This window comes from Podarcis erhardii (genome assembly GCF_964252035.2).
Source record: "Podarcis erhardii genome assembly, chromosome: 7".
In the NCBI taxonomy this organism is placed as follows: domain Eukaryota; kingdom Metazoa; phylum Chordata; class Lepidosauria; order Squamata; family Lacertidae; genus Podarcis; species Podarcis erhardii.
Genome location: NC_138511.1, coordinates 52,103,987 through 52,131,984, shown reverse-complemented (window position 1 = coordinate 52,131,984; position 27,998 = coordinate 52,103,987). Strand labels below are relative to the sequence as shown.

The 27,998-nt window shown below is 44.0% G+C and overlaps 2 protein-coding genes across 2 annotated transcripts in view; one reads left to right on the top strand and one right to left on the bottom strand.

Annotated features, from left to right (window-relative positions):
• Positions 1–13,921, bottom strand: part of BCO1 (beta-carotene oxygenase 1) — a 31,317-nt gene extending 17,396 nt beyond the window's left edge. Inside the window, exons 1-4 of the mRNA XM_081869991.1 lie at positions 13,712–13,921; positions 8,866–8,994; positions 4,150–4,279; positions 1,674–1,821 (exon numbers count right to left, since the gene is read on the bottom strand). Coding sequence (XP_081726117.1) covers positions 1,674–1,821; positions 4,150–4,279; positions 8,866–8,994; positions 13,712–13,796 — 492 coding nt within the window. The 5' untranslated portion in view covers positions 13,797–13,921. The remainder of the gene's footprint in view (positions 1–1,673; positions 1,822–4,149; positions 4,280–8,865; positions 8,995–13,711) is intronic.
• Positions 13,922–23,723: 9,802 nt separating this feature from the next.
• LOC309347197 (polycystin-1-like protein 2) overlaps positions 23,724–27,998 on the top strand; it is a gene marked incomplete at its 5' end in the record, with an annotated part of 52,916 nt that continues 48,641 nt past the window's right edge. The window contains 3 exons of the mRNA XM_081871538.1: positions 23,724–24,027; positions 25,153–25,317; positions 26,283–26,468. Of these exons, the coding sequence (XP_081727664.1) occupies positions 23,724–24,027; positions 25,153–25,317; positions 26,283–26,468 (655 nt within the window). The remainder of the gene's footprint in view (positions 24,028–25,152; positions 25,318–26,282; positions 26,469–27,998) is intronic.

Below are 27,998 nucleotides of genomic sequence, written 5' to 3'. Positions count from 1 at the left end.
ACAGCTGTCCATGGAGGCGCAGATTAACTCTGTGTCCAGGGCAGCTGTCTACCAGCTCCACCTGGTACGCAGGCTAAGACCCTACCTCCCCGCGGACTGTCTCGCCAGAGTGGTGCATGCTCTAGCTATCTCACGCTTGGACTACTGCAATGCGCTCTACGTGGGGCTACCTTTGAAGGTGACCCGGAAACTGCAATTAATCCAGAATGCGGCAGCTAGACTGGTGACTGGGAGTGGCCGCCGGGACCACATAACACCGGTCCTGAGAGATCTGCATTGGCTCCCAGTACGTTTCCGAGCACGATTCAAAGTGTTGGTGCTGACCTTTAAAGCCCTAAACGGCCTCGGTCCTGTATACCTGAAGGAGCGTCTCCACCCCCATCGTTCAGCCCGGACACTGAGATCCAGCGCCGAGGGCCTTCTGGCGGTTCCCTCATTGCGAGAAGTGAGGCTACAGGGAACCAGACAGAGGGCCTGCTCGGTAGTGGCGCCCGCCCTGTGGAACGCCCTCCCATCAGATGTCAAAGAGATAAAGAATTACCTGACGTTCAGAAGACATCTTAAGGCAGCCCTGTTCAGGGATGTTTTTAATATGTAATGCTGTATTGTTTTTAATACTGATTGGGAGCCGCCCAGAGTGGCTGGGGAAACTCAGCCAGATGGGCGGGGTATAAATAATAAATTATTATTATATTATTATTATGCATTGGCCAAGCTTGTAAGATTTATGAGGACAATTAAGTATGATGATAATCAATGCTGGGACTCAGTGGCAGAGCTGAATCATGTTTGCTAGCTTCAGTCCCGACATCGATGCATTGAACAGCTCTTGTACACAGAGCATATGGACACGCAGTTTGGAGATGACTGGCTCTAGAAGAGAAAATCCATATGTAGGGACCAAGGGTCTGACCTGGAGGTGGCATCCCCCCCTCCCAGGTTTAGTTGTCTTCCGAGTGCTATAATGAGACATGAATAAAGAAATGTTGAGAAAGGATCCAGTCCTGGGAATTAAGTCCCACTGAAACTGTGGCTGGCCTTACTTCTCAGCAAACACGTATAGGATTGCACTGAATGGTACACTGGAAGCAGGGGTGGGCAGAAGGTAGATGTCTGGGTGATTTGCAAGGGTTTCAAACTCTCAATTTGTCTAACAACAGCAACAGTTAAAAAGTATTTCCCCCTCCTAATTTAGGTGGATGAAAAGGCATGCTTGGAATAAAGCCTGAAGTGGATTTTTGTGTGAAAGGACTTGGGAGCTTGGTTTTGGAAGGAGCTTGTGTTGAGAGACACCCGCTTCCTTTCTTTTGCCTGTTCTCAGATTGGTTTAACAATTGATCCCTCTTCCTAGGGAATTCTGAAAACTATAGCTTTGTGAAGGGAATAGGGTTCTCCTAACAACTATCAGTAGCCTTAACAAACTACAGTTCCCAGGATTCTTTGGGGGAGGCCATGATTGTGGTACAATAGTGCAGATGTGGCCCAGCACAGTGGGGTCCCCTACACAAGATCCTTTGGAATTAGGTTTACAACTATGCCCTCTGTATCTGTCAAATCATCTCCTTGCAGCAAAGTGGTTTATCATTTGAGGTGCATTTTTACCAACTCCACCATTGCTCTCATTTGCTGGCCTTTTGCCTTATGGGGTCTACTCGTAAGACACCAATGCTTACCTTCTCCAAGGTCTCCAGAGTCCGAGGATTGATTTTCCTAATGAAATTAACCTCACTTGTAGCGTAGTAATCGTCACCATTTCTCATTATGTTGATGAGACAGTTGTCTGTGAACTCAGGTATTGTGTGGGATAAATAACAGAAAGCCCTGTGGACAAGGGAAGGGAGCGGAAATTGCATCACAGTGATAATCTTTCCTATCAGCTTCACCAGGATACATCTTTAAATGCTAAGAAAATGTGAAAAACTGGTGTGGTACATATGCATGCGCATTATTTGGTTAGACAATGTGTGTTAATCTGCAGCTGAACTTGTAAATATACCACATTCAATAGGATGGTACTTCAGGCAGCAACTAAATTCTACCTATGGCTCCAGCCTGGTGCTGCTCAGATGTTTTGGACTATGATTCCCATCAGCCCAAGCCACCAAGGCAGGGATGGTGCAGTTGTTTGTCCAAATCATCTTGAAGACACCAGGTTGGGGGAAGACACCTGTGATAGGTCATTCACACATGCAAGGAACCACTTGTACAATACTCAAGGGATGGTGTGTTTGTGAATTCGGCCTATTGGTGGATTAAATGTCATATATTTTATTTATCAGACAATTTTTACACTAAAAAGTGTCAAATCGACTTGATAAACTAAAAATACAACACACAGAAACAAAATAAGGCCAGAAAAATTGAGAAACACTGGCAATGTAATATACATAAGATGCTAATCCAAGGACCAAGGAGACCACTATAGGAGGCAACATCAATTAACCAAAGGCCTGGGTAAACAGAGAGGGCTTAGCCTGGCACCTAAAAACTGACAAAGATGGCACCAGGTGTGTTGAGCTAAGAACGGCATTCAGTAGATACTCTTGTGTGTCCTGTCTGTCATGTTGCTAGTATCTACTAATTTTTTGAAATTCTGAATAATGGACTGTTGGGTAGCGAGGATGTCACATTCCTCTACTAACATCAGCAAAATGCATGTTGGAAAGCACCCAGGTATCTTTGTAATGCTGAAACATAAACACACATTTCCCAGCTTAAGTAGTGACCCTTGGTATCAAGAATGAAGAGCCGCTGGCTTTCCAGGTGCTTTGAACTACAACTCCCATCCTTGGCCATTGTCATGATGGCTAGAGCTGATGGGAGTTGGATTCCAAAATCATCTGGAGGGCCATACATTCCCCACTCTACTTTATATGTTACATGTAATTGTAATCAAAAATAGGGGAGGGGTCAGGAACTTCTGGCTCAAGGGTTCTATGTGGCCCAAAGGGCCTCCCCCTCTAACTCACAGCCACTTCCCAGGCCTACTTCCTCTCCTCCATCTGCCTCTCCTCCTAGGCCCCCTTTTCCTTGCTGTTGAACTGTTTCCCTCTGATCAGCACAAGTGGAATAGCAGAGAGGGGAGGTGTAGACTCAGCTGATTGGTGGCAAATAGTATTTGTATCTGACAGGTATGCAGAGCTTGCATTACAATTTAATCATTGTGACCTGGGCAAAATTCCATACATACATACCCTCCGATTTATGCCAATGTTGGGTTTGCAAGTGATATGGTTATGTTAATTTGACTAAACAAATTCCTGCATTTGTTATGTATGCAGAGGGAGGTGGAGACCTCTGAGTCAATGAAGGTGGGAGAGGAATCCTGTTCTCACGTAGGTATTTTTAAGGTGGCTGGACAACAAATTTCTTTGTTAAACCTATAGCTAGAAGTTAATAGCCCATAATGGTTCATTGTGGTTCACTGTCAACTGAAGGGGCAGGTGTCTGTGTCTATATGAAAAACAGCGCTTTGTAAGGAGGCATTATATTCATAAGTAAGTAGAATAGGGAGAGTAGGGACGAGCGTGCCAACGCTGTGCCGCGACCATGGCCTGGTTCACATGTAATGCTAAGCCATGGTTAATGGTAAACATCTTAAATAAACAACAGTTTTACGTAATGTTAAGCAATAGTTTAATAAACCATAGTTTAGCATTAGGTGCAAACCAGGCTAGTGTCAACTTCTATGAGTTGTGAAGTTGACCATCTGCAGCTTGCTGTAGCTCAGTGGCAGGGCATCTGCTTTGCAATGAAGAAGGTCCCAGGATCCATCCCCGGCATCTCCAGGTAGGCCTGGGAAAGACTCTTTGCCTAAAACCCTGAAGAGCTGTGGCCACTCAGTGTAGATAATACTGACCTAGAGGGACCAATGGTCTGTCTCAGTAAGGCAGCTTCTTGTCTTCCTATGAGCGTAGAAAATCAGGGTTCTATATTGTGGGGGGGGGGGCGTTTCCTTGAGTGCAGGAAGCTCTGTGCTGCAGATGGTTGCCCTCCCACTCCTGCAAGGTAATGGGGATGGTGACAAGGGGGTGGGCAGATGGCAACCCTGGTTCCTCCTGAAGGACCTGAGAGAAGGGGCACTGAGGAGCTAGGCCTCAAAGGGAAGCAGGGAAGAGCATCACATTGTGTATAGAAAGACTTGCTTACTTGGCAAATATATTTTTACATGGATCTGGATAAGCCATTGTTCCAAATTCTGACACCACGATTCTGTTTGCCTCAATATTGCAATTGTATGTGTCGCTGCGGAGGTATTTACTTCGATAGAAAACTTCACCTGATAAGAAAAGAAAAAGCTTTATATGAACACATAATCCCACACATAGATTGATTAATATGGTTCCAATTTCCCACTCATTATGCAAACTGAATTTGATACTTTTGTATAAAAGGCACACCTTAGTTTGACCTCAGCAGACATAGTTCTAAGCATGATTTTGGGACCACATATTAAGGACAGGAGAAGAACCCTGTTGGGTCAGGCCAAAGGGTCGTCCAATTCAGCATCCTGTCCTCACAGTGGCCAACCAAGTGCCTATGGGAAGCCTGCAAACAGCGCTTGAGCTTGTGGTAGGGGAGAGATTCAATGCACTTCACATTTAAAGGTGAGTCAGATGTTGTTGGACTCCAGCTCCCATCAACCCCAGCCAGTGGGGCCAATAGGAATTGCAGTCCAACAACATCTGGAAGGCATCACATAGGCTATCCCAAATATTTACCATAAAAATACAAAACAAATCTCATGATGAGGACAAGGGTTAGAATCATAGAATTGGAGAGGTGGAAGGGACCCTGAGAATCATCTAGTCCAGCCTCCTGCAATTACAGGATATGCAAATGTCCCATATGGGGATTAAGCCTGCAACCTTAGCATCAGCACCATTGCATGTCAAGGCCCTGAGTCCTCCTCCATTTGTTGAATAATAAAACACACGGCCACCAGTATTTCAGGTAAATGGGATAATTAAAGCCACAACTTTATTGGTTACAGAATACGAGTGGTATTGGCTTAGGCACTGGAATTGAACCGACTATATCTGACTCCTGCCCACCATGCAGGTAGTCTAGTAAGGGTCAACCACCAGTAGGAGAAGCCATGTTGATATACATCAACTGAGAGCTCCCCCAGGGTCCCCGATGGGGTTGTGACATGGCCCTAGCTCATACCCAGGCTTCGGACAAGATCCACACACCCCAGATCCCTTTAACGGAATACTCTTAAAGAGGAGGGACAGGTAAACCAGGTTTTCCCAATGCTTAACTGCAAGTTGCACGCGAAGGAAACCGGCTGCTCAAGCACCCAAAAGAGGCAGAAACAAAGAAAACTACCGATTGTTTACACAGTGAAGCAGGAAGCTAAGGCAAGCAGAACGGGAGCAGCGGCAGAGATCCGACGAAAGAGGAGGTAAGAAGGGAGAACCCTCTGGCCGCGCGGCTGTTTAAATAATGCAAGCCACGCCCCCTGGCCGGCCAGATTGGTCGGCTGGGGGGCGTGATGCAGCCAGGACTCCCTGTGACATGGCGGCATCACCACGCCCCCCACTGTACACGGGGAGAGCGTGTGGCCTGCCTGCAACACTGCCCCCCTGGGAAGGGAAGCGGCCTACTCTAACCGACTGAGCTATCCAGGTTGTGTAAGAAGGCACTGGGTCTAGAAAAGGTTAGAAGCTTTTATAATCAAAGCACACAAAGGCATTTGTTTCAGAACAAGGAAGAAAACCCATAACAATTCCAGATCTGCTGGGCCTGCCAATGACCCTGATTAGAAAAATCAAACTTCACTTCACTTCACTGGCTGCATTGTAAAAATGCAAATTGTGGAAACACGTTTACAAGCTAAAGAAAACACCAGAATAAGAATATGATAACAGTGAAATCCCAAATAAAGACAACATCTACTGTCCTGGAAACACACAAACTCTTCAAGTTTGTGCTGTGTTAAACAGAAAGCACAGAGTGGTTACTTTTCAGGTGTTCAGAATTGTGGCAAAATTCAGACCAGAAGTAATTGGGAAGGCAGAGAAAAGGATCATGTGAACTATTTGCTCCTGACCAAGCCAAGGTCACTTTGTTTTGGCTGCTGCTACTCCCTGTATTGGGGTCATTCATTACTATATAATGAATAGGCTGAAGAGTGAAACCTGTTTCACAAGTGGCCTACTTTTGTGCTTGGCTTCAGAAGCTAAAAAAAAACTGCAGAAGGGCAGACTTAAGTCACTGAAAACTAGGCTAATATAGCATGTTGCCCTTTTACCTTTGGGAAACCCATCAGATCTTGTGTGCATCACCATAAAGGTGAATCTTATAGATTTTTTTATGGGCAGCCTGGCATTCCCTGGTGCTACACCCAGCCTCCATAAAGAGGCTTCTACTTCATGGTTTGAAGCAGGAAGGAAAGAAATCACCAGTGCAGGCCTGCTTCCCTGGACAGGTCTGTTGATCATGGAGCAGAGTTAAGACCTCAGCAACTGGGTTCAAAAGCTCAGAGAAAATGACTTTAACCATCTTCTCCAACCTGGTGCCCTCTGGATGTTTTGGACTACAATTCCAAATTGCCTAAGCCAGCATGGCCCAAGGTCAAGGATGATGGGCAGTATAGTCCCAAATAGCTGAAGAGCTGTACAAGACTGGGAAATTCATGACCCTCCCATCACCCCTTGGCCATGCTGGCTGGAGCTGATGGGACAGGGGTCCCACAACATCTGGAAGGACAAAGGTTCCACATCCCTGTTTAAAATAATTCACTGACTTTCAACCTAAAAGGCAAGAGCAGAGAAAACGCTGTGTCTCTTAACATATGTGGAGTACTTTCTCTTTATGACGCAGAAGTGAAAGTCACTAAGTACCTTTCCACCATCACATGTACAGTTCGGAAGCTGTCTTATTCCAGGTCAGAATATTTGTCCTCTAGCCGAGCAGGCAATTCCATAGGCCAGACTTTCCCAACCTGGAGACTTTCAGGTGTTTTGGACTATAACTCCTATCATCTCTGGTAGCTGGTAGCATCTCTCTAGGGTCTCAAGAAGAGGTCTTGCCCATCACTTGCTAGCTGAGCAAATATCTGAAGATGACAGGGATCGAATCTGGGACCTTCTGCACTCAAACAAGCTGTTCTTCCACTGGGTTGCAGTTCCCCCTTTAAACTGCACCAGGGTGTAAGGAAACAGGATCTAAGCCATGAGCCCAAACAGTGCTAGATATTTATAATGTATGCTAAAGAAAGGGAGTGCCTGGCGTGCTCTGGTCCATGGGGTCACGAAGAGTCGGACACGACTAAACAACTAAACAACAACAACAACAACAAAGAAAGGGAGATTGCCATCACTGGATCTGAAGTTGAGAAGCTTTTTCTTTGGATTAGATCTCAGCTTTCCCCCTAAACTAGCATTCGCTGTCCAACAGTGGCTAGTCAATGCCTCTGGGAAACATCCATGCAGAGCTTGACAGAGATAGCCATGACCTGTTGCCCAGAAAAGCTTTAGCACATTAATTATGGCAGGTCTCTGGCATCACAAATGACTAATGCATTTATTGTGGCATAAGACACCTTGCTGCTCATCTCCTGTGGTGTGTCTCCATCCTGTGGTAACTGGAGGTAAAATCTGCCTTTTGAGCACTCACTTTCCATTCAGGTGCATTGCACATTTGTGTGCAGAAGGGCTCAGTGACAGAGTATAAGCCCAGGCTTCCTCATCCTCGGCCCTCCAGATGTTTTGAGACTACAATTCCCATCATCCCTGACCACTGGTCCCGCTAGCTAGGGATCATGGGAGTTGTAGGCCAAAAACAGAGCTGAGGTTGAGGAAGCCTGGTATAAGCTTTGCATGCAACGTCCCAGGTTCAATCCCCGACATCTCCAGGTCTGTCTCCTGCCTAGAATCCTGGGGAGCCCTTGTCTGTCAGTGCAGACAATACTGAGATAGATGGACTAATGGTATGATTCAATAGAAGGCAGTTTCCTATGTTCCTCTTCAGTTTGACTATTAGCCGGTGGCGGGGAAGAAGGGGGCTCTATCCAACATCTGACTGGACTTCGTTTTTGCAAAATCACTCAGTGGCACTCTGCCTATTTATTAGGGATAACAAAGATATTGTATTATACAGCAGGCTATGTTTTGTTAAAACTGGCATTAAGTGTTTTTGTTGCTGAACTTGTATTTTGTGATATGGTGCAGAAATCTGGGATAACCCTAGTAGAGAGGAATTCGGTATAACCAAAAATAAGTTATGGTGTACACTAGTTGTAGTCCCACATTGTACACCTGAGACATTGTTCAGAATGGAAGTTGGCCTTCCTTCTTTAAAAGCACATGTTCATAAACCCGCAAGTTATATATTGGACAAAACCCTTCTCTATGTCAGCCCAACACTTCGCAAAACTGAATATTTTAAACCTGCAGAAAAGAGAAGGCTGGGCACAACCTTGTAGGCATTTGACAATGAGTTATTCAATTTTACCTGTATGGCATCTCAGGATGCCTCTGACTATAAGATCCGTGGCATTGTTTTAGTTGAAGATACCAAAATGGACTTTGAATAGATAAGGAAGGTGATACATGAAACCAGAGACAGTGAATAGGGTGCCCTCCATTAAATAATAATACTAATTAAACAACAATTATTATTATAATTATAAAATGGATTTTTGTACTGCTTCCGCCAACCCAGAAAATACCAAGATAGCTATGCCTTAAACTTATGCCAGAAAATACCAAGACAGCTTCACATCAAAAAACACACAAAATTCAATAAGAAAAATAGATTTTAGTAAACAACAGTTACCAAAGGCAACATGGAAAGCCTGGGTGGACAGATAGGTTTTTACTACTACTACTAATAGATATGCAATACAAACAAGCTTACCATTTTTAATTGTAAAACTGTGCAACAAAGCCATGCCGTCGAACCAGTGATTGTATTTACTTTCCCCGATTGTATGCATGCCTGGACCATTACGGAGAAGGATTCCCTCCATCCAGCTTGGGATCTCACCTAGAAAAGAAAGGGACTTTTTGCAGTAGGATATTTGTTTCTGCCTCAGTGGAACTCCAGAAGTATTTCTGTTGAATGACCCCCAATCGCCCAGCCCTCACTCTTGCCAAATTAGTATGACATGCTGAGATCAATTTTGCAATGTGTCAAAAGTGACAGGATGAAGGTTGTTTGGTGATTTTAGAAATGGAAGGATGCTACCAGGTGTTGGATGCATTAGGCAAAAAAGGTGTATTAAGTCAGTAGGGTGGCACCATCCCAATAAAAAAACCATTCAAAAACCCCATACTACTCAAACTTCTGTTTCTCCCAACTGTTAGGATGGACCTACAAACTGCATGTATTTCTGTAAGTATGTTTAGACACCCCTCCCCAACCATTCAGCCACTGGCAACACAGTCTGAAGTGGAAGATCACCAAAAGGGAGGCTTAACCCTTGAACCTATCTCATCCAGCTGCAGTCTGGGGAATAAAGCACTTTGGCTGAGCAATTATCATGGATTACACAGATTTTTAGAGGGTAGGCCTATAATCTCTTCTATTTCTGATGTTTTGTTTGTGAGTGCCATTGTTTATATAGCCAAAGTGGCACCACCCACATGCAAGAGGGTGTTATCAGCAGAGTTGGAGAAGTCAGAACTTTGCAAGTGTAGCAAATAAATATTGAGAAATAACCCCAAATGGGGTGGGGGCGGGGCGGAGGAACTATCTAAAGCAGACCAATGAGAACTCAGCAGCCACAGAATGCTGACTGGTGGCTGCAAGGCAGGGGCCAGAAATGAAAAACCAGGGAGAAGAGAATGAAGTGGCTGGAATCCTGAACTGTTTGTTGTAGGTCCTACTTGTTACCGTATTGGCCTGAATATAAGCCACACTTTCCCCCCAAATTCTGACCATGAAAAGTTAAAGTCTATGGACTTTACATGTTTAGAGGCAGTGGTGGTGGACCATCCCTTACACAGAATTGGCCACCATGAGAAACTGGATACTGGACTAGATAGGAACATAAGAAGTTGCCATATACTGAGTCAGAACCTTGGCCCAAGCTTAGTAATGTCTATATTAACTCTCCAGAGTTTTGGATGAAGGACATTCCCAGCCCTACATGGGATTAAACCTGGAACCTTCTGTATGTGAAACAGAGACTACCTCTGTAGATTTAGCTGACACCAGGAACGCTCCTCTTTACATCCCTGCAATCTTCACTTGAGTGGCAAATGGGGAATTCTCTCTTATTGTAAAGACAATCACATTGTCTATTTAAATCCACCTATAACTTAGTTCTGTGTGTATCTGTAGAAGTGGATGTCAACACATTTCACAAAGGCACTCATGCCGATGTAAATCCCAGATGAGCCAAGTCACAGTAATAATGCCAGTGCTAGACTTATGACGCACTGACCATGGCAGAATTTATGACAGCAATATCTTCAAGCCGTTGGTCATGTCAGAAAAAGGAAACCAGGATCCAAAGGCTCTGAAACTAGGCCAGTGAAACTCAAGGGAGCTTTAGATAATTCCCCTCCTTCGACAACCCTCTTCCTCATGCCACATTGCGAAGTGCTTTTGAAAATGAAGGGAACTTGGCTGTTCAAAGGAACAAGTAAAGAAGGAAAATTATCCAAGGGAGCTCGCCTCTTCTTGGATCTCACTCAGCCAGCCTTCAGCAGCCTGGTGCCCTGCAGATGGTTCAGACTACAACTCCCAACATTCCTCAGCAATACTACATATGCTTACTTAGCCTGTCTGAGTCACAAACATTTCCAATGATGTCAATCTCATAACTTGTGTGTCCCCCTAATTATTATTCCTTTTATAACTTGAGGCAACTTTTCTCTTACTTAACTATCCTTTGTGCCAAGATACGTTTGCCCTAATATTTAACCCAAATCAAGCTACCCTCTTACAACAGCAACATATTTCTTATAAAATGGCTTGATCTAATCCAGTATAAATGCCTTATGAAAGAGCTAGGTTTATTTAACATGCTTATTTGCATTACATGATGATTGACAGTGAAAGACGTGCAAATGCACACACACCCCAAACAGGGAGACAGGAGGCAGGCAGGCAGAGAAGATGCTGTTCTTCTGTTTTTATATGGGGATTTTAGCCACATGCATAAGGCATTGAGGCAAAGCTATGTACATAAGGCCAGACTTGATTCTCAGTAGCTTGATTTGCTGGAAGGCAGTTTAGTTCCTGTCCCTAGGGAAGGAATGAAGTCCAGACTGCAGGATATGTTGGTGTCTCAGGTTTGAAATGCCAAACTTAGCTTTATTCTTGTGAGAGTCCCTGATGTGGATTGGTGCTACGGTATGTGTGGCAGGGGTTGGTGGGGGAGCTAATACTTTCATGTCTCCAGCATGATTTGTGGTTGGTTCCTCCGTAATTTGGATTTTAAGAACTTGTATTAAGCTAATTTAATTTGGTTTGATTTGTAATAATTTGGAAAATTGATTTTTTTAAAAAAAAATTCAAAATGGCAATGCACAGTAGAAGTCAACCAAATCTTTTAAACCTGAATCTTTCACAGTGCTGATGGGTCTTGAACTTGTCTGGCTTTGAAGCTATTTTTGGATCTGGTATGCTAATGCAATGAAGAATATTTCGTATTCCCTCATTAGTTGTTGGTTGTTGTTTTGAAGGAAAAATAGGAGAAGGCCTTTCTTTAGAACAATGAGATTTTATTTACTAAAGTAGCAAAATGTCTGTCATTATGATGGGTAGGATACAGGTGGAGGAATGCTTTGTGCATCATAAGGAATCCTGGTCATCTCAATGGGTTCACTTGCTGTGCACCCATGCTATGAGATTCCTGTTCATGTGCAATGTTGAAACAAGACTTTGCCCACACTGCAGTAATGGCCCAACGGCTGGGTACAACTTTCTCCACACACCTGAATCATTTGTTTAGGTTTAGAAAATCGACTTCTGGCAAATCAAGCTACTGAGAATCAAGTCTGGCCTTATCTACATAGCTTTGCCTCAACATCTGCACAGACTTCCTCTGGGATCATGCTAGAATCTGGCAGAATATTGGGAACACACTTTTAAATTTCCAAGCGTGCAAGCCACAACGAAAGATTGCAGCACAGTCACACCTCTTAAAAGCTTTAGGGTGCCAGCCAACCATGGCCACAAAGACTCTCCATTCCATCCCCACCTCCATTTTGTGTGCCCCCCACAACAGTCAATTTTCTGTGGATACTGAACATGCTTAATTCTTTTGCTGGAAGGAGAGGTTAAGTTTTTTTTGGGGGGGTTGTTTTTTTTACTTCTGCAAAACTGTAGTTTCCTCTGAGGTTGCTTCTCTGTGAATCCAGTTTGGTTACAAACCTATTGGCGCTTACCACCTGAGTTTGCTAAAAGAGAGAGCAACAAATCTATACTATATATTATTCTAATATAGGGTTGGGGAAACTTTCACCCATCAAACGTTGATGGAATGCACCTCCCATCATTCCTAACTATCTGCCAGGTTGCCTGAGGCTGGTTGGAGTTGTAGTCCAAAAAATATCTGAACAGACACAAGTTCCCTATACCTGTTGTCTAGTGTATGTTGTTGGTTGTGTAAGCCAGTGCAGTGTAGCAGTTGGCAAACCATGATGGGACTGAGGTTTACATCTCCAACTCAGCCATGAATATCTCACTGGGCGTACTTGAGCCCCCCAACCAGCCTCTCTCTCTCTCTCTCTCTCTCTCTCTCTCTCTCTCTCTCTCTCTCTGTATACACAGCACACATTTAAATCACATTGAAAGCACATTACTTCCCCAAAGAATCTATGATTCTCTTATCACAATGCGACCATTACTAGCATCTTTAACAAACTACAGTTCCCAGAATTCTTATATATCAGCCTCATCTACCTCTCAGGTTTGTTGTTAGACAAGGATCACAGGTGGATGGCTGAATAATCATGTATGCTGCCCTGAACTTCTTGGAGGAGCTGAGTGGGGGTTGGGGGTTGGGGGGGGGGATAAAGAAGTAAGTAAACAAAATGTAAGGAAGGAGAGATTTTTCGCTTCAATCTCCTCGCTAAACTTCCGCACATGCCTAAAACGTCCTTAAGTTATTCCAGCGGGTATTTTAAGGTGATGAATTTTTATTTTGTGTGGTTTATTTCATGTACATTGCTTAGGTATATAAATGCCTTAGATAAATAAAACTAAGAAAAATGGAGCGTGGGGGTGTAGCAATCTCTAGGTGCAAGCATTGAGGAAATGGTCGACTTGCTGACTAGGCAGATGAAAGCTCAGAGAGGCGAGGGGGAGGAAGAAGACGACGTTAAACCACCACCAGGGAAATGTGAAAGTACGACTCCCCTCCCCCTATTTAGCTCCGAGGAAACCAACCTGCCCCTAGCTGTTTTGGAGGTTTAAATGTATTTGGGCAAGTGTTACGCCACTTGTCCACCTCAGCCGGACTTTGAGGCTCAAGTTCAAGGGCAGTGAAGCCACATTCCCTCCCAGACGGTGATAGGAAATGCACATAAACAGGAAGTGGGGGAGAGAAATAATCTAATTTATCTGCGATCCCTAAACTGCAATCCGATATTTGTTTACTAGGAAGTGGACCCCATTCAGCTCAGGCAGACCTGCCTCTGAGTAAACACGTCTAGGAAAAAGAAGTCTTCTCTGGAGAAAGGCAGGAACACCCCCCCCCCAAAAAAAATCTGAGTTCCTTCGCAATTGGCTAGCTGCCTGTTGCACTTACCCTGCACTTCTGCTCGGAGGGGCTCCGGGTGCTCCTCTTTATTTCTGGCAAAAATCGCTTCCATCAGCCCTACAGGTGCTGCCATCGTCCCAGCCGGCGTTACTGACGGTGCGATTTGCAGCTTTCCTTTCCCATCTAAGGCTTTGGAGAAGGAGGGGGGGGGACCCGCCGATTTTTCTGGTTATTTATATTTACGGGGTAAAAGGGTGAAGTCCGCCCCCAGCCGACTGCTAGTGGCTAAAGGGTGACCATGTGGTTTCTAAACGGCTGAGTATTAATCCGCAGGACTTTCTTTACTTTTCTGCTGAGCTTCACACTTTCTCTGCAAAGGCTAGTCCGCGCGCCCCGAAGTTGCGGGGTTTAGGATCACCTAGTTTGGAGGAGAGGAAATCCCTCCCAAATCGCCATCGGCTTCTCCTTAGCTTGGGAAGTTTGCTTCATTCGGCATGTCTTGTCTCCACTGCTTCGATATGTAATAGATTACTACTTCTGCTATAATCATACTGTTATTTGGCAAGATTAATATCCCACATAGTGGTTTACATAAAATGGTATTATTAATTGTTGTTATTATTAGACGTGTTAGTTGCTTGTTGCAGAAAGGTCTCCAGGTTACCTGCAACACGTTTAAAACAAATAAATATACATTATACCACAACAGCGGAACAAAACAAACCCCGTAACAGCCACAGGATGCCTTGGGAGTATACCAGTAACAACTCCCTCCCCCAGCACCCCTTAGCCTTCTCTATGAAAAGCATGATTCAGAATAGCAATTTGCACCACCCACTAAGGAATATAATTACACAATGAAATTCAAAACAGTAACATTTGCACATATTCAAAATCCAATTGAAACTATGTAGTTTAATTGATTCAATTAAACTGATGAACTGGATCCAGGGATACCCGCTTTTCAAAGTTTGATAGTCATTGGCACCTCCAGCACCCCATGCCGTTACCTCTTAGCGCCTGCCTGGGTAATCCCACAGCACCACCAACTTTGGGAACCACTGCCTTAGTGTATCAAAAGCCTTGGGGAGAAGTGTAAGCATTTTCCTAGCACTGGAACAATGCCAACGATGGTGGCAGCTGGAGGAGAGCATTCCACAGATAGAATAAAATCTAAGGGTCTGAGTATTATGTTCATATCAAGAGAGGCATATGAAATATCCATTTTAAAAATAGCAATAAAAACAGGTTTTAAAAACAGCAGATTAAAATAATCAAAACATACCGTATACACAAATGTACAGAATTAAAGTACAGTGGTACCTCTGGTTACGTACTTAATTTGTTCCGGAGGTCCGTTCTTAACCTGAAACTGTTCTTAACCTGAAGCACCACTTTAGCTAATGGGGCCTCCTGCTGCTGCCATGCCACCACTCGATTTCTGTTCTCATCCTAAAGCAAAGTTCTTAACCCGAGGTAATATTTCTGGGTTAGCGGAGTCTGTAACCTGAAGTGTATGTAACCCGAGGTACCACTGTACGCATCTGGGGAGGCAAGTTTTTAGCAGCCATTTAAAAAGTAGTGTACAATGAAGTTACCTGCCTAATATTATTAGACAGTGTATTCCAGAGAGTAGGAACTGCCGCACTAAAATATCAGTTGCTTGCACAGCAAGCATTATTTTACACGTATAAAATGCCTGTTCTGCAGATCAAAGTGGTCAAGTGGGAAACCTGTGGATGCCCAGATGTTCCTGAACAACAACTCTAATAATTGGCCATGCTGGACTTGGAGCCCCACAACATCTGGAGGACCCAGCCCTGCCTGGAGATGCCAGGGACGTGGTACCTTCAGCACGCAAAGCAGATGCTCTACCACAACCCTACAGAACCTGGACATGGCCTTCAGCTGGCAGTACTGCAGCCACACATTGGACTGGCTCGTCCTCCCTAGTCTCTTGTGCTTTGGCTATTGCTCAAGTCTGGGGTCATGAGACCAGATCTGTTCTACAAGGAAGGGACCAGCCTAAGTGGGTGAAAACAGACAGTTATGGCAGGGAACAGGGAGCAGAGGGAGACGTAAGGGAAACTGAGGCAAATATTTGTACACTAACAACTTTTCAAAAATTGCACGCTCCCCCCACATATCCATCCAACAGTGATTTACCAGTAATTTGTATCAGAAAATAGAAGATAGTCACAACAAAGGCTTTCAGATGATTTATAATAATAATAATAATATAATTTAATTTTGAATGCTAGTAAAAATAGCTCTTGTTGACTCTTACTCTCCCTTCTGAAACTTGAACATCGCTAACTGTGAGGTTACATGCTCCACATGAAGACTCTGCACGACCCATTGCATGTCACAAAATCTCATGTGAATTAGACTTAGAAAATCAGAAGCTTATTAACCACTGTCCCAAAATGTGTTTAAATCTCTCTTAATAACCAATTAAACAATTAACATATGCGTCTGCTAGAACTAAATGGCAGTTTTTACTGAATAAGGCTCTTGCTGCATAAGTTTGAAACTAGGTCCAGGAATATTTTAGATCTGCAAAAAATTTTCCTAGGTTGTTGAAGGGCAGCATGACATATTATGTGAAAACCACAGGAGCCCTAATGCTGATCTTTTCCTTTGGCTGTAAAACCAAGGCTAGAAAGATATGTTACTGTGGAAAATGAGTAAGTGGGAGCACCTCTGCTTTTACAGAGAATCCAGGCAAATTTACTGTTAGTCTGTTGCATTTCTGCACTTTCTGTGTTGTCCTCCTGCTTTTAATCACTCCCCTACATAATCTGTGGCAATTAATCAATATGTAAGATACACTTACAGCATCAGCCTCTCCAATATAAACAAAACACTATTTAGGCTTTCACAAGTTATAGAATTCTCTCCATGGGAAGCTGACGGACTTTCTCTTTCTTCCTAATTTTATATGGTGTTCGAATATATTTTTATTCCAGGGGCAGGGGCAGGGGTTGCTGGAATTTAGCACAGCTGTACGTCTTTTTTTTGTTATTTCTATGCACTATTTTATTGTTATATTTTGGTTTTTGATGGAAGCTGCTTTTGGAAATTGATTTGAAAAGCAGAGTACAGTAGATGTAATCAAAGCAAACAAGCAATGAACCTGGGACATTTTGCATGCCATGTTTGTGCTCCAGCATTAAGCTATCCATTGCATATTTCAAAGTGGAGCTATCAGGACCAGTCAGTGTCTATAACAGCCTAATCCCAAAAGCATATCCAGAGCATGGCAAAGAAAAGGAAAGCTGGCAAACTTTGGGTGCCAAAGGTGCACAGCCTTCTCCAGTGCAAAACACTGGTGGTCGGATGATGGAATGGAAAATGGAGTATCCTGTTTGGAAATCTGAGCAGGAGTACTCCACACTGCAACATTTTGTTGCAGGTCTTACTTGTTCATTTCTTCTTCTGTTTATCATAGTCAACAGCAGCTGAATGACAACAGGTAACAGCTAGCTACCTTTGAACCTGCCATTTATCTCTGTTGCTGTATGGAGCAGAGGAGACTTAACTGTTTTAAACGTGGCTCTCTTATCAAGTGCACTTAAAACTGCATAATTCCGTAGTAAAAGCAGAGTCTGTAAACAAAAGTATTAGCAAGCTTGATGCATATATGAATCTGCCTGGGCAGTGTGTTATGAGCCAGCAGATGCAACAGCAAAATTGGTAAGTTCAGAACATAGCAATATATTTACTGAATTGATTGGGAGTTGTTATCTCCTTGTGCCAGGAGATGCAAGGTTTAACCATTATCATTGTTAGAGATTGCCTTGCGGACGTGATATCTGTTGGCAATAAAGTAAAAGTGTATTTACCGGTAATAGCTGAGGGCTGATCCAAGGTTCCTGATTTTGCTGAGAGGTTTCTGTGTGTACGCTTAAGAACATCAGAAGACCCCTGCAGAACCAGGCCAAAGACTCATCTAGTCCAGCATCTTTTTCTCACAGGGGCCAAGCAGATGCCTATGGGGAGCCCGCCAGCAGGGCCTGAATGCAACTCTCCCCATGTGTGATGCTGAACAAATGGCATTCAGGGCCATCCTGCCTTCCAGAGTGGAATGCTTGTACACACATAGGCTTTCTTCAAACCTTCAAACAAACCCATTTGAAACCCTAGCTGCAGCCACTCTGCTCTCCAAGCATGTACTCATTCCACCCACAAGTGTCACCGGAACAGCTCTTTAGTAAACAGATCATATATTTATGAGGCTCTTGAATCTTTCAATAGATAGCTAAGCAACATTTATTTATTTATTTATTTGTTTGTTTATTTGCATTTATTTGCCACACTTTGAGGGTGTGTGTCTAGGACAGTGGTGTCCAAACTTTTTTCAAAAGAGGGCCAGATTTGATGAAGGGCCGTGAGGGCTGACCAAAGGGCCAATGAAAGTTGTTGACCTGACCTTTTTTTGGATTGAAGTTGAAGTTGTTGAGGTTTTTTTACAGGGGATGGATTAAACTGACTGGCGGGCCAAATTAGGCCCTCGAAACAGACTTTGGACATGCCTGGTCTAGGAGGTGGGACACCACTCAGCTATGAAGTTCACTAGGTGGGCTCAGGTCAGCCACAGTCTCCCAGCCTAACCCACCATTGCTAACTTTGGGTGCATGTACTGAGAATGTGTTGGTTTTTGTACCCAGTCAAGATAGCTTATCAAGGGAAGGTTTATTACATCTTACCAATTAAGATAAACACCTCAATAACCTTGTGACAGCACTAGCTGGAGCAGCTGACTCAGCTTATACAATACAGAAGAATGTATACTGTGAAATGAGCTTTGAGGAATCAAGGAAATCTCTTTGCCAGAAAAAGGGGACATGTTTCAGCACGGTGCCTTGGAAGTGGAGGGCAGGGGGGACATTTGGGTGAATGGGAACGTGTAAAAATGAAAACTGCTACTATCAGTCCCCTTGGCTGTCTGTACCTTTTCTGATCCTCTCCTTAGGCGGATGGATTAACCTAGTTTCCTTTTGGTTAGCTAACACGGAAAGCTGCCTTATAGTGAGTTAGTCCATTGGATCATTTAGCTCACTATTGTCTACAATGAATAACAGTGGTTCTTCAGGGTTTCAGACAGGACATTTCCAGCCCTGTCTGGAGATGCTGGAGAGTGAACCTGGGACCTTTTCTTTGTAAAGCAGGTGCTCTCTCACTGAGTCACAGTCCTTCCCCTCCAGTAGGAATAACCAAAGTGGTGCATTCCTTCTATTGTTCAACTTCAACTCCCCTCAGCCCAAGTCAACATGCCCAATGGTAAAGGATGATGGGAGTTGTAACTAAACATAATCTGGGGGGACGGGGGACCACAAATATTGCCCACTCCTGCATAGAGGGCTATAGGAAGCTGCCTTATATCAAGCTGGTTTTTCTAGCTCTGAACTGTCAACACTAGCACTGCAGGGGATTTTTACCTGCAAGGCTCAACCACTGAGCTCAGCCACTGAGCTATGACTGTTCTATAAGAAAGACAAGAGCAACAACTCTCATCAGCCTCTGCCAACATGCCCAACGTTCAGGGATAGTGTGGCTAATGGTTAGTAGAATAACAGAATCATAAAATCATAGAGTTGGAAGTGACCCTGAAGGTCATCTAGCCCAAACTCCTGAAATGCAGTAATCTCAACTAAAGTATCTGTGACAGATGGCCATACCTCTGCTTAAAAACCTCCAAGGAAGGAGTGTCCACCACCTTCCAAGGGAGTTCATTCCACTGTCAAATAGGTCTTACCACCAGAAAGTACTTTCTGATGTTTCATTGGCATCTCCTTCCTTGTGACTTGTATCCATTGGTTCAGGTCCTATCCTCCAGAGCTGGAGAAAACAAGCTTGCTCAATCCGCTGTGTGACAGCCCTTTAGATATCTGAAGGCGGCTATCATATTTCCTCTCAGTCTCTTCTTTACCAAGCTAAACATACCCAACTCCCTTTACCAAGCTAAACATACCCAACTCCCCCATGAGGGTTTGTTTTCAGACTGTTGATCATCTTGGTCACCCTCTTCTGCACATGTTCCAGCTTGTTAATATCCTTCTTAAATTGTGCCCAGAACTAGACATAGTACTACATGTGGGTTCTGACCAAGGCAGAAGAGAGCAGAACTATTACTTTCCTTTGTCCTGGATACTATACATTTGTTGGGAAAAGAGTCGGCGGAAGAAGACTGGAAGAAGAATTGATGCTTTTGAATTATGGTGCTGGAGGAGACTCTTGAGAGTCCCCTGGACTGCAAGAAGATCAAACGTATCCATTCTTAAGGAAATCAGCCCTGAGTTCTCACTGGAAGGACAGATCGTGAAGCTGAGGCTCCAATACTTTGGCCACCTCATGAGAAGAGAAGACTCCCTGGAAAAGACCCTGATGTTGGGAAAGGTTGAGGGCACAAGAAGAAGGGGACGACAGAGGACGAGATGGTTGGACAGTGTTCTCGAAGCTACAAACATGAGTCTGACCAAACTGCGGGAGGCAGTGGAAGACAGGAGTGCCTGGCGTGCTCTGGTCCATGGGGTCACGAAGAGTCGGACACGACTAAACAACTAAACAACAACAAGCTTGTGGTCTACGAAGACCACAGATCCTTTTCACATGTCCTAGTGGCAAGCCAGGTGTCTGCCATCTTATATGTATGCAGCTGGTTATTCCTGCCTAAATGTAAAACCTTACATTTGTCCCTACTGAAATTCATTTTGTTAGTTTTGGCCCAGTTCTTCAATTTGTTAAGGTCATCTTGAATCCTGATTCTGTCTTCTGCAGCATTAGTTACCTCTCCCAGCTTGGTGTCAGATTGATTAACATCCCCTCAATTCCTTCACTCAAGTCGTTTATAAAGATGCTGAATAACAACAAGCCCAGGACAGAACCCTGTGGCACCCCACTTGTCACTTTTTTCCAGAATTATGAGCATCCATTAATGAACATTCTTGGGGTTCGGCCAGTCAAACAGCTACAAATCCACCTAACAGTTACCTTGTCCAGCCCACATTTTACCAGCTTCTCAGCAATGCTATCATGAGGGATTTTGTCAAAAGCCATACTGAAAGCAAGATACACTATGCCTACAGCATTCCCCTGATCCATTAAGTTAGTAACTCTATCAAAGAAATGAGATTCATCTGCCACGAATGAGAAACCCATTCTGGGTCTTAGTAATCACAGCATCCTTTTCTAAGTGCTCACAAACCAATTGTTTAATTATCTGTTCTAGGACCTTTTCTGGTATCAGCGTCAAGCTGGCCAGTTGGTAGTTACCTGGGTCTTCTCCCCCCCCCCCCTTTTTGAAGATGGAGACAACATTTGCCTGCCTCCAGGAACATATGGAACATATGGAGCTGCCTTAAATGGAGTCTGCCCAGGACTTCTTCCTTGACATCTCAGACCAGGAGTGTTTCTCCTTTGTGTTTTTCACAACCGACATGATACACCAGGAGCTGACACAAAACATTTATGTATGCAAAGTGTGTGTTCTGCCACTGAGCTATGGCCACTTCTGGCTAAGGGAACATAATGAAAAACATACCAGGAGTCCACCAGCTAAACAATGCATGCCTGTGTACTGTGATGTGACTTACAATATAATGCTTTACCTTAAAGTCCCTTTGTCCTCTTATGCCCTTTTGAGCTGGCTGGAACGGGGTGGCGTGAGACAGTCCTTCCATTGAGGGCAGTCTATACCATGAGCCAAGAGGCTGTAAAGTATAATAAGAACTTGTGGGGAATGAGGCACCGTCCTGGGACAATTTCTTTGGGACTATTTGGAGGAAATTATTTCAGAACAGCAAGTGTTATGTCCTGAAAAAAATGCTCATTCTGTGTAAGAGTCAACTCACGCAGTTGCATATCAAAGGGGGTGATTTCTTGAAAGGATAGGGACATATGCAATATGAAAAAAGTTATGAATTCTTTGGGTATGGAAAGCTTCTTTTAGTTGTTGACTCCCAGAATCCATCATTTTATTTTTCCAGAATATCTTGGACATTTTGTCATTCCAGGATATTCTGAGAGGAAAATAGGATTTGCCAAAAAAAAATTGGCAGCACTGACTAATGGCCACCATTCTGCCTCTTCCCTAATTTTTGTGCTCCAGTGATTCTAAATTTTGGAAAGCTAGAGAAGAGAAGGGAAGCATGACTAACAGTGGACGTACCCATGCAAGCTCAATTAGGGTAGATTTAGGCTTCTGCAGAGTTAGACTCTGGGGTGCCTATGCAGCAGGCCTTGATTCCATCCCTCAGCAGACATTGCATTATGATAATAACAGAAGGCTGATCAAGCATTTAGCAGTCCCACCTAAGTTGCCAGCTGCGAAACTGATTAGGAGCAGCACAGCTATAAAGACATTATGAGAGCTTAGCATCACAGAAGCATGTTCTGTTAGGATGACAGGTCTGGTAAAAAGCATAACAACCACCAGGCTAGTTATCAAGGCAAGGTCAGAGTATTTATTGTAAATACCGGTACTTGCCAGTACCAGTATGTCAGAGGCTAAAAGCCATATAGCATGATACATTTCCTGTCTCAGTGTGAGTCCATCTTTTGAAAATAATCTTCTTTTTTACCAGTTATTGGTAATCAAAGCATCCTTTTCTAAGTGGTAAAGTACTTGCAACCAAGTAGAAACTGAAAAATCTGCCAGTTTCAGTTCCTCTCAGTTTCTCATTTTCTAGTATGAGGTTCAGTTGATCAAATTTCTGCACCGGTTAGTGTTGTTCCCCCTGCCCCAATTTCACAAAACTATTCAAAAGCAAAGTTTATATATATATATATATATATATATATACACAAAAAAAAACCCACACAAACAAAAGCTGAATGTTGGGTTGACAACTGAATTTTATCCCTCTCCTTATGTGTTTGATGGACTATCTAGTTCCTCACTGGTGCTGGTAATTTCATGGGCACTGGCCAATACATCTCTACCACATTTATAAATGGTATCAGGGGAGGAAATTGTCTGTCCCCCAGTCCATCAAGCAAAGCCTGCAGAATAAGCTTATTGCAGCCGTCTCTCAAAATCCACACTTCTCTGAATTTTTCCTTGCAGGTCTTCGCCCAGGTAATATGTACAAAAATGCATATACTGTGTAAAGAAAAGGAGGGTACTTTTTACCATATGTGGTGGGAATGTAAGAAAGTGAAGGACTTCTGGGAGGTCTTAGGCTGTGATAGCCAAAGATTTTGAAATGATGTTTAAAAGAATGATATGCTGGAAAATATGTGTAAAAACCAATAAAAATTATTATAAAATAAAACAAATATGCATATACTGGGGTGAAGTGTGCATAAGCGTTGATAGTGAAAATATCACGGAAAATATTAGGCAAAATTGCATATAAAAATGTGTATTTCATGAGAAATTCGCACTGAAATGCTGATGAATTTTCATGACGTCTTCAAAATAAATAAAATTATAAATCAATGTGGAAATGTGGAAAACTGAAATTAATTGAGGGAAAAAACAAGAAACCAACATGGATGGATGCACCATTCTCTAGTGCATGCCCTGGTTCACACACTGAATGGAAAAACACAACTCCAATGTTTCATTGCAGATACAGAATTTCTGTTTGATTATTATGGTGCACCAGCTTTCTGAGTTTCTAAATGGTTATTTTGAGGTTGAATGCCCAGCTGGTAAGGTACAATAGCTTCTTTTACAGGGTCCTTTATCTCTGGTTGCCATATGTCCAGTGGGTGTATATATCAAAGTAATCTTCTCTACTCACATGAAAGGCTATAAATTAAAGCCCACTGTGTATACCGTCTTTATTTGAACAATTGTACAATGGCCTGTCTCATATCCATCGGCACATCTTGGCATAAAGAAAAAATGTTTTCCCCTGTGCAATAACCTTTGTTTATTGGGAGCAAGCTATTCCACAGAGCCATTGCTAGTATTGTCCAGGGAAGGGAAGGCTGAGGCGAGAAAAGCATATGCCAGAGTAGAATGACACCTCAAATATCTGCAGAAAAGGTCAGAAAGAGTGGTGGGCTGCATCAGTTCCAAAACAGGACTTGGTAAGCAGCTGAATCGAACATGAAGCTCCTCATCATAAGCCTCATCATCCCTCTTGTCGTCAGTTCTACTGCAGAGGATTTCTCCCTTGTGGAGGGTATACCATGTTCAAAATACCAAGTGGCTTTCAATAGCTCATGCTATGAGTTTGTGAGGCTCCAGCGCACTTTCACGAGTGCCCAGAGCTGGTGTGAGAGAGGAGGGGGCCACCTGGTCTTTATTGAAAATGAAGAAACCCAGACGTTTCTGCAGGAGCACATCTCTGAGGACAACGAATGGTGGATCGGCATAACCTACAGTTCTTCCTCCAATGAAACTACTGAAGGTAGGGAAAAATAGTATCCCTGTTTTGTGAAATGTTGAAGGGGGGGGGACATGTTGGCAAGGTGTGGTGCAGGGGTGGGGAACCTGCGGTCCTAAAGATGTTGCTGGACTATAACTTCCATAATCCCTAACTATTGGCCATGCTGGCTGGGACTGATGGGATTTGGAGTCTGACAGCATATTCAGGGCCATAGGTGTCTCACTCCCGGTTTAGAGGTTAGAGCAGGGGTAGCCAATCTGGGATCCTCCAGATGTTGCTGACTACACTCTCATGACCCTTGGCCATTGGCCAGGCTGCAGGGGGTTGGACTAGATGACCCTTGGGGTCCCTTCCAAGTCTATGATTTTATGATTTGGAGAGCACCATGGTTGGCTACACCTTGGTTAGTTAGTGTACCAGACCAAGACTGTGGAGACTCTGGTTCCTATCTCTGTTCAGCCATGAAGCTCATTGGGTTGCCTTGGGGCAACCAGTCACACTCTTTCAGCCTAGTCTTCCTCACAGGTTTGTTTTGAGGATAAAACAAGGGCTGAGAAGAACTTTATGTTGCTATCTTGAGATCCTTGGAAGAAAGGTAGAGTAAAAATGTAATAAACAAGCACACTGGATGTCAGTGGATTAAATTATGCTAAGATTTTTTCCACTGTGCTACTGATGAAATATTAGCCAGCTGAGTCCGAGCGACATAGTCCTATATGAGCTGAACCCATAAGATATGCAAAAATGTGACCACCTCCCACAATCAATATCTAACTAATGAAAAATGCAGAATACTGGATATTTCCACTTTCATCTTATTTTCTTAAGGCAAGTATCTGGTTTTAATGGTTGAATTTTAAAATTGAAAAGAAAAGAAAACCCCTCAGAAAATGCATATAACAGTGAAGATAACATACAAAAATGCATTATATTGAGGAAAATTGCTTGCTAGGAAAAGTGCACTAAAATGCTGACCAATTTTTGTGATTTTTTTAAAAATTGCATACTCGTGCAGAAATGTACTAAACTGAATTCAGGACTGGAACAAGGAGAAACTGAGAGAAACATAAATTGACAGAGTCACTCATCCCAGTTGTTCAAGTAGGAGCGGCATGTGCACTCATGATGCAGCTTCCTTCCATGCAGGCTCCATGGTTTGGCTCGATACCTCGAATATCACCTACAGCAAGTGGCACCAAGACCTGCCTTCCGTTCTCTCGTCATCATGTGGCTATATCCTGAAAAACGCCGGCTATGACTGGGGTGTAACAGAGAACTGCAGCCAGGAGTTTGACTTTATTTGTGAGTTTGGTAAGAGGTCCTGAACTCAACTTAAGGGTAACTACTTGCACCACACATCACCCCAAAAGAGTTAAAAAATAAGATTTGCACAGAACACAGATCTGCAGCAAAACGCATATACTTATTTATAATCATAGGTGCAACACAGAACACTTAAAATAGAAGGCTGTCCTGTGTAAAACAACCTAACCCATGCATTTGAGAATGTATATTTGTAGCTTGCTTGATTAGTGCTATTCCCTTAAATATATTTATTAGCAGTTTCAGTGTGTGCACAATACCATGCTCTCATTTCCTCCAATAATTAACTCAAGTAGGGAGTGTCAGCAGTAATGGGCCAAATCAGCCCCATTTCAGCATGTTCAGGTGACCCTGGGGGCTTGGAGAAGCACAAAAGAAGGATGGAGTCCCATTTAGTGAGCTTGGTGAGTGGCCACAGAACCTTGAATGATTTCTGAAGAACCCCTCACCCAAATCAGGGGCTGCAGGGGATGTGGGATGAGGCATCCTGCAAAAGGTTGTACCCTAACAGAAGCATTTTACACTGCAACATCTTGTTGCAGGTCTCACTCGTGGTTGCTAGAATTTTCTCTCCTGATTCTTTTCTGAATCTTATTCATGCCACCTAGAGGATCATTCTGGAAGTGCTCTCAACTCTATGAAATTCCCACTCAACTTTTTGGAAAAAGTAAAGGCATGGGATTAGTCGTCTGGGGCAGGGCAGGGAAGGGTTAAGAGGAAAAATAATGCTAGTGTGCTTTTCTCCAGGATTGTACGCATTTTTTAAAATGGTCAGCTTGGAGCAACCTGTTTAAATTTCCACAATCCCACAGAGCACTATTTTAAAACTCTGTTTTTAATGATGATGGTTCTATGTATGTTTGTTTTAATGGTATGTATACTTGCTTTTAAGTGGACTGTGTCTTTAGCCAACAATGCCACACACTCATAGTGTTTCTTGTGTGCGCGCACAGAATCAGGCCACAGCATTGCCTGCGACAACTTCAATGCCACAGTGCAGTGTGGCTCAGGAGAAGTAATTCAGATTGGAGAAAGCTTTTATGGACGGAAAACACCTCACTTCTGTGTGCTAGAGACTCCCCTGCAGTTTGATGTTGAAGAGGAATGTAGCTGGATAAGTGTAAAGGATGAAGTTGCAGGTAATAATAATAATAATAATAATAATTTATTATTTATACCCCGCCCATCTGGCTGGGCCTCCCCAGCCACTCTGGGCGGCTTCCAAAAGAATATTAAAATACTATGAAAATACTATGATACATCAAACATTAAAAGCATCCCTAAACAGGGCTGCCTTCAGATGTCTTCTAAAAGTCTGGTAGTTGTTGTTCTCTTTGACATCTGGTGGGAGGGCATTCCACAGGGAGGGCGCCACTACCGAGAAGGCCCTCTGCCTGGTTCCCTGTAACTTGACTTCTCGCAGTGAGGGAACCGCCAGAAGGCCCTCGGTGCTGGACCTCAGTGTCCGGGTAGAACGATGGGGGTGGAGACGCTCCTTCAGGTATACTGGACCGAGGCCGTTTAGGGCTTTAAAGGTCAGCACCAACACTTTGAATTGTGCTCGGAAACGTACTGGGAGCCAATGTAGGTCTTTCAAGACCGGTGTTATATGGTCTCGGCGGCCGCTCCCTGTCACCAGTCTGGCTGCTGCGTTCTGGATTAGTTGTAGTTTCCGGGTCACCTTCAAAGGTAGCCCCACGTAGAGTGCATTGCAGTAGTCCAAGCGGGAGATAACCAGAGCATGCACCACTCTGGCGAGGCAGTCCACAGGCAGATAGGGTCTCAGCCTGCATACCAGATGGAGCTGGTACACAGCTGCCCTGGACACGGATTTAACTTGTGCCTCCATGGACAGCTGTGAGTCCAAAATGACTCCCAGGCTGCACACCTGGTCCTTCAGGGGCACAGGTACCCCATTCAGGACCAGGGAGTCCTCCACACCTGCCCGCCTCCTGTCCCCCAGAAACAGTACTTCTGTCTTGTCAGGATTCAATCTCAATCTGTTAGCCGCCATCCATCCTCCAACCGCCTCCAGACACTCACACAGGACTGTCACCGCCTTCACTGGTTCTGATTTGAAAGAGAGGTAGAGCTGGGTATCATCCGCATACTGATGAACACCCAGCCCAAACCCCCTGATGATCTCTCCCAGCGGCTGCATGTAGATGTTGAAAAGCATGGGGGAGAGGACAGAACCCTGAGGCACCCCACAAGTGAGAGCCCAGGGGTCTGAACACTCATCCCCCACCACCACTTTCTGAACACGGCCCAGGAGGAAGGAGCGGAACCACTGTATGACAGTGCCCCCAGCTCCCAGCCCCTCAAGACGGTCCAGAAGGATGTTATGGTCGATGGTATCAAACGCCGCTGAGAGATCCAGCAGAACCAGGAAACAGCTCTCACCTTTGTCCCTGGCCCGCCGGAGATCATCAACCAGTGCGACCAAGGCAGTTTCAGTCCCATGATGAGGCCTGAATCCCGACTGGAAGGGATCCAAATGGTCCGCTTCTTCCAGGCGTGCCTGGAGTTGTTCAGCAACCACTCGCTCAATCACCTTGCCCAAGAATGGAAGATTTGAGACTGGGCGATAGTTGGCCATCGTGGCCGCATCTAAAGATGGTTTTTTAAGAAGTGGTTTGATAACCGCCTCTTTCAGTGGGTCTGGGAAG